Raw genomic sequence first — 7,189 nt, 5'->3', positions numbered from 1 at the left:
TTTATTTATATATCTGTACTGTAATGTTTTCGGACCGTACTAGCTGTTACTGCCAATATAGGAGTATTACATATCGCACAGCGTCTTCAAAAGAGTCACAACTCAAAATAATACGGTCAGAAAATGCGAAAAACTATTTCGGAGCACATGCTAATCATATGGGCAAGGGCGACTTTACCATAGGTTTTTTTTAACAAATTATAACAAAAATTTGCTCCACGTTTTGCTAGAAGGTTAATAAAAGCTCTCTGTACATTTTTAGCGGATAATTTCAAAATGCCAAATTTTGAGTTGTGACTATTCTGAAGACGGTGTGCGATATATGGGGTAAGACGACGATATCGAAATCACGGTAACGCAAGGGCTGCATCTGTTCTCGGAATTAAATGGAGAAGTACAGCGTGTGGGTCTAGTGGTGAATGATGACAAAACGAAGTATTTCCTGTCATCAGAGAAACAGTCGAAGCGTACCCGTCTCCGTCAAGTTTGAACGACGTTCGAAAACCACTCTCATCATGCCCGCAGAGGCATGGACAATAAAATCATCTGATTAGGCGGCTCTTAAGAGGTTTTGAGAGAAAGATTCTGTGGGAGGTTTACGGGCCTTTGTGCGTTGGCGATGGGTGTATAATGAAATCCCGATATACAAAATACCGAAATACAGAATCCCGAAAGACATTATCCAGACACGACCAAATCCCGACCAGACATAATCCAGACACGACCAAATCCGGACCATACATAATCCCGACAAGACACAATCCAGACAAGAAATCCCGACAAAATATTAAAATAATTAAAAAATCGCTGGACACTCATTTTCGATGTTGGGAGGCGAGTTGGGCCAGAGTTACGCGGGTATCTCGTGGCAGTTGAAGCTCACTGTCGTTCACAGGTGGTGATTGGCACTGATGATGGCATTCACTTGACTGGAGTTTGCAAATACCGTTAATAACCTGTCTGTATAGTCCCAGTCCCAGGGGTGCTGTGCGTAGTGCTTGACCTGGTCCTTCAGCTAAAGCAAGTTCTAGTGCTGACAACTGTAGCACCTTACTGGGAGAATTTCAGCTTCACTGTGGATGTGATGTTCTGGCGACATCAGAAGACATCCTCTGGTTGTCCAGGGTGTTGTATTGTTGCATGTCATTAGTTTCGTCCACTGCGAACCAATAGTCCCCGGCGTGCACACAGGCGCTGCATAATTTAGAACCGGACGGCTTTGTATGTTTGCAACACCGTTTCTTTGTCTTTGGCCAAGTACTGCCGAATTGAGGACTACGGCTCTGTACTTTGTTGGCAATTTCGGTTGTATGCGTCGGGAACGAGAGCTAGATTTGACAATTTTCCGGTTATTCACCGTTGGAATTAGTTTGCCATCGACGGGAATACGCAGCTTTCGTCCTTGTGGTAAAGTGGTTGCCGAGAGGGTTAGACTCCTTGCAGTAAAGAAGCGAAAAAATGTGGAGTGGTAACCGTTTATATTTAGGCATAAGTCATCAATTTCATTTCCGGACGCATTGTAATTTTTTTTTGTCTGGATTGTGTCTTGTCGGGATTTTGTCTTGTCTGAATAATGTGTTATCTGTATTTTATTTGGTCGGGATTTTGTTATGTCTGTTTTATGTCCTGTCTGGATTTTGTATTGTCTGGATTTTTAAAAATTGTCTGGATTATGTCTAGTCGGGATCTTCAAAGTCGGGATTATGGAGTGCTCCCGTTGGCGATGGAGATTGCTGCCGACGTTGGAACGATCAGCTGTATGAATTTAACAACGTTATAGTTATAATGCGCCGCTCCGCTGGCTTTATCATGTCATACGCATGGACCAAAACGCTCAAGCTCTGAAAGTATACAATGCGCGATGCTGCTAGGGGGTAGGCCTCCTCTGCGATGGAAAGACCAGATAGAGGACTTGGCTTCACTTGGCCTTTCCAATTGGCGCAGAAGAGAAACGCCTGTTGGGCTTTGTTGGACTCGGCCAGAATCGCTTAGACGGTTACAGCGCCAATCAATCAAGAAGAACAAAGTAACTTGCACATAATTTAATTATATTGGGCAATATGATTAACTGTAGCCTACATTGTAAGTCTTTCATGTTACGCTTCGTTTACAGCTAATTTGATGTCTCCCAAGTGAACATCTAATTGATGCTCCAAAGCTAAAATATGGCCCGTGTTGCAGTGCTCGCCGCCAACAAAGGTTAAAATTAAGGGTAGCTTATTCATTTGTACCACCTGTAATAAAAAGTGAGGACACTTAATGTTTTCAAGCACTTTACAATTTTTCGCACCAACCTGGTAATTTGAATACATGGAAATAATTACTTTGTTACGTCCTAAACCCAATTTCCCGGCCTGCTCACTGGCAGTAGCAAATGTGGGAATGAAAGAAGGCATTAGTGCAAAATCTAAATTTTTATTCTGACTCACGCGCAGCAGTGGCACTCCATCTCTGTCCGTGACTTGTATTACATATAAACCATTGACCCTATGGAAAGAAAATATGGTATATTATATTAAAAATACGTATATCCAAAAGAATGAAGGTCAATACCCACTTGTGCAGTAATCCATTGAAATACTTCTTAACTTCATCGGTCATGTTATAAAGGCCACTCCAAAATATTTGCAAATGCTTTACCATGAAACACAGTATATACAGTAATAAACCAAGGCGTCTCTATGAAAGAAAAAGAAAGAATTCATCCAATCTCAACTTTCCAGCTCTCCAATAGCACTTTTTTTTTTTTTTTTTGGATATCGTTAGATCTATATCCGTAGATCCGTAAATGGCAAGGATTACAATTTCCCTTAAACTGCCAGGTTTCCTTCAGATTATTGTTCAATGCGCTTCCTCAAGATAATTTGCCATTCTTTTGCACCGACTCGACTCCGATGTATACGTGTAGATATGCAGCTGCTTTACTTGACAGCAACAGCACAATAGCTCTTTTGCGAGCTGGCAACTTCCAGGTTTCAGTGTGTCAATCTGTGGCTTTGCCATACCTCAAGATGAGGTGTTACTTAAAATTTTTCTAACCTTCCAAACTTTTCCTCACACAATTAATATTAGTCTTTTTTTTTTTTTTTTTAATCACTTTAAATAATTAGTTAGGAGATTTAAAACTCAGACTTAAATCTAACTTCTAAACTCTAAACCTTAGACTATATCTGTGGGTGTATTGAGATATACCCATTTTAGCCCACAATTCTTTACTTATTACTTTACTATCCCTTTGTCCCACTTTGGGCTTATTTTTCCCCATAGAAAGTCATCAATATTCTTAACAACTTTTCAACAGTATTTATCTACATTCACATCTCAAGACAATTAATGCATGAGTAATGTGGTCTAAAACCTAAGATTAACACTACTTGTGTTTAAATATTTGTACTTTGTACTGATGAAAAATCCACTATGTATATTCAACATTTACATAACATTTTGGAAAATTGAAATTTATATGCATATCCTAGTATCTAACGCTTATTATAGTTTTGTATGTACATTTTTCTTTTGTCTTTCAATCCCGCATCTTTTAGTTACAACGCATTAATCCTATTTGCTTCAATAAGAAAGGTTATAAGCTCATTATAATAATCAAGATTGTTGGATTTCAATAGCTCCAACAAGCCATTGAATTTGCTAAAAATTTCATAATTGTTTCTCATCACCTCAAGTGCTTGGCATTCAAAAATTACATGTTCCTCAGTTTCCGGGGAGTTACACGTAGAGCAGTGACCCAGGCGCCCAGGATTAAATTTACTCAAATAGTAGTTGCAATAAGTGTGACCTAGCATGAGCCTATTTATCAGCTTAATTTCCATGCTATTCATTCTAAGCCTTTTATCATTAAACCATGGTTTTCTCACAATTTCAGGGGAATACTCAGCAAATTTCTTCCCTACTGACTGATTCAATTCCTTAAACTCAAAATTCCATTCACTCCAAATAGCATCATGAAGCCTGAGAAGAGCTTCATATGGAGTGAGACCAATAGAAATGATTTGGCCAACCGAGGTGGCAGTTTTAGCCGCCAGATCAGCCTTCTCGTTTATCCCAATCCCCACATGACCTGGGACCCATATAAAACGAACTTGCTGCAAGGTTTCCCTCTGTGCATACAATAATTTATGTATATCCGATACCAAAAAATTCTCTGTCGAATCCTTATCTAAGACTTCGAGGGCAGATAAACTATCTGAAAAAATTGCTGCTTTAGTTCTTTTTTGTTTGGCAATAAGCGCCACCGCCTGTCTGATTGCAACAAGCTCTCCAGTGATCGACGCATATTTCTCTTCCAGCCTATACAGAAAGGAAACATTACCTTGCAAATCATACACACCACATCCTACCCCATCCCCGGTGCACGAGGCATCCGTGGAATAAATATAAAACCCCTCATCAATCAGTGAGCTTTTCATCTCATTATAAATCGCAATCAGTTGGTCTCTCGCGATGTTTTTCTTCGATCCGGCAATACTTGATTTCTTCACAGTCAGGCAAGGATGCCTACTGAAATTGACATTTATGTTTATCTTATCAAATATCGTGTTGTATCTATTGTAAATAAAACTATAGCTGGTATTTATTTGCGGCTTGCTTGTAAGCAAATCCTTAAAATGCGAATTGTGGAACCATTGTTTAACTAGCTCTTTTGCCGTCAACCACCTTGCTCTAAACAAGGGAGGCAGTTCACCAGCAAGCACAAACCTCGAATGAATCGGTGCACTCGGAGGCACCCCAATACACCGTCGCAACGTATCATTAACAATCACCGCCAATCTTTTGTTATAACCAAAAGGAGCATTTGCCCAGGTTGTGCAGCCATACTCAGCCTTTGCTCTGACAAAGGCCCTGTAAATATTCAACGAAACTTTTGGCAATAGCCCCGCCTTAATGGAGGTGAGTCGTCTAATTAAGTTCGTAGCTGGTACAATTTCCTTTCTAATCTTCACCACATGATCTTTCAATGCTCCAGAAGCACTAACTATCCTCCCCAGAAACTTCAACTGTCCTACTCGGTCAATGTCAACATTATCTAACTTCAAGGAAAAAGAGTTCTTACAACCCTTTGCCATGTACATAAACTTCGTTTTAGCTATGTTTATTTTTAAACACCTCCCAGAACATAACCTCTGAAATGCTGCCAGCTTATTCCCCAAATTATTTAGAGCCCCTGTTGTCGTGCTGTTAGTAGACACAAGTAGAAAGTCATCTGCAAATTGGAAGATGTGAGTATTTTCATCTTCTAAGCCATGTAATTCAGCTGTATATGTGTTAAACAAAACCGGTGAAAGACAGCTACCCTGCGGTAAACCATTTTCCACACAAATCTCGCTTTTTCCAAGGATCAGAGTTCTCCTGTGGAGAAAATTGTAAATCCAACTATAGATTTTGGGATGCACCTTATATTCATTCAGCAGTTTCACTAGCTGGACAATGTCCACGCAATTGTAAGCATTCGCTAGATCAATACTACATATAAAAACTTTCTTTTTATTTTGTTTCTCACAACCTATTACCTGCATACACTCATTCAAACACATTGCAGTCGATTTATTTCTTCTATATGCAAAACACCTAGAAGGGATGAGTTGGTTCGATTCCAAGTAATCAGTTAACAGCTCCTTGACAACCATATTGATACTTTTAACCATGACCGAAATTAGAGAAATCGGCCTGAAATTTTCAATGTTCTCTAAACTGCCATTACCCTTCGGTATCGGTACAATTTTAATCCTACGCCAGGAGTCATCAATTTGATTCCTATCAAAAAATTGTTGCAAAAGACCTATCAAAGTGTCAACAGTTCCCTCGGGGAGAGCCTTAAGCATCTTGTAAGTAATTTTGTCCTCTCCTCCAGCTGAGGACTTCTTTTTCCCTATTAGCAGTGAAAGCCGCGAAAAGATATGATCACAAACCAAGTCAGATCGACCCGACGTCGACGGTAAATTGTCTAGCATCTCAAAAAGTGATGGGGAATGTTTATTAACTATCTGGTTCAACAGAAAGTCTAAATACGCAGCATTATTCTCAGAAAGCCACTGCGATACTGAATTCTTTTGTACATTTTTCACATTATTTATGAACACCCAGGCCCTTTTCGTATTTGGGTATGCACTTAACTCCTCAACTGCTTCAAGGAAGTTAGCTTTTTTTGCCTCCTTGACCGCTGCTTTCCATTCGTCTAACAATTGACACGCCACTTCAATATCCTCAAATCTCCTTGTTTTCCTAGCTTTACAACGCGCCGCATTCAGTAGCCTGTATTTTTTAGCCAAGGACTCGTTCCACCACGACTTGGGAGTGTGCTTAAATTCGTTTAAATCAATTGTAGCACTTTGTCTAGCTACATCCAAAGCCTCAGTCAGATCCCCAATACTACTAACACCTCTAACCTTCCCCAAATTTTTATACAACAGATTTTTCGAAACAAAGTAGCGGGGCTGCTTTGTGATGTTATCTACGTCAACCATCACAGGACAGTGATGACTACCACCCACAAACATCCTCTTGCACATCCACTTTACATTGTCCGTCATGTCAGTGAAAGCAAGATCAAGAACACTACTGTGTCCTATTCCCATTAGTACCGACGTCGTAAAATAAGTCCTGGAACCATCATTCAAGCATCTCAATCGCGAACCCTCAAGCAGATCACACAAGGTTTTTCCCCTAACAGAGTCAACCGTATCACCCCACCTAGTCATCCTCGCGTTGAAGTCCCCCAACAAAAGAACATTATTATGCGCATTCAGAAACAACAACAGACTGGAAACCTCCGACTCAAAAACTGCAACCGCAATGTTCGGCGGAAAATAGGCACAGCAGATCGTCAGATTACAATTTAAATTTAATGTTTTTGCAATTATTATGTCATACGATGTCTGGTATTTAACTTTCCTAAATTTAATGTCCTTCTTAAAACCAATCGCCACTCCCCCATACCCATCAGGCCGGGTTTTTTTCAAAAGTCTAAAATTTAAAAGTTTGTGGTCCTCTTTACTGTCATCGTGCGAAAAAATTTCTTGTAGGGCAACTATGTCTATATCATTATGAACAACGAAACTATCAATGTAACTTTTATTTGTTTTTAAACTCTGGCAATTATATTGAAGTATTTTGACCATAATTATTGTTATTACGAACCCTGTCCATCCTTTCCTCAATAGCCTCACATCGTCCA

General features: G+C 39.7%; 1 protein-coding gene across 1 annotated transcript; it reads right to left on the bottom strand.

Moving 5' to 3' along the window:
* Positions 1-2,027: 2,027 nt before the first annotated feature.
* Positions 2,028-3,079, bottom strand: LOC118740303 (ragulator complex protein LAMTOR3 homolog). Its single transcript, XM_036471787.1, has 3 exons — positions 2,558-3,079; positions 2,295-2,487; positions 2,028-2,234 (listed from the first exon to the last, which is right to left on the bottom strand). The coding sequence occupies exons 1-3, from the start codon at positions 2,641-2,643 to the stop codon at positions 2,097-2,099; spliced, it is 417 nt and encodes a 138-aa protein (XP_036327680.1). The 5' UTR covers positions 2,644-3,079; the 3' UTR covers positions 2,028-2,096.
* Between the last annotated feature and the right edge of the window lie 4,110 nt (positions 3,080-7,189).

Source organism: Rhagoletis pomonella, unplaced genomic scaffold (assembly GCF_013731165.1).
Source record: "Rhagoletis pomonella isolate Grant_MI unplaced genomic scaffold, Rhpom_1.0 Rhpom_scaffold_00006, whole genome shotgun sequence".
NCBI classification, from domain to species: domain Eukaryota; kingdom Metazoa; phylum Arthropoda; class Insecta; order Diptera; family Tephritidae; genus Rhagoletis; species Rhagoletis pomonella.
Note: the sequence above shows the minus strand (reverse complement) of the source record. Positions and strands in the feature narration are given on the sequence as shown.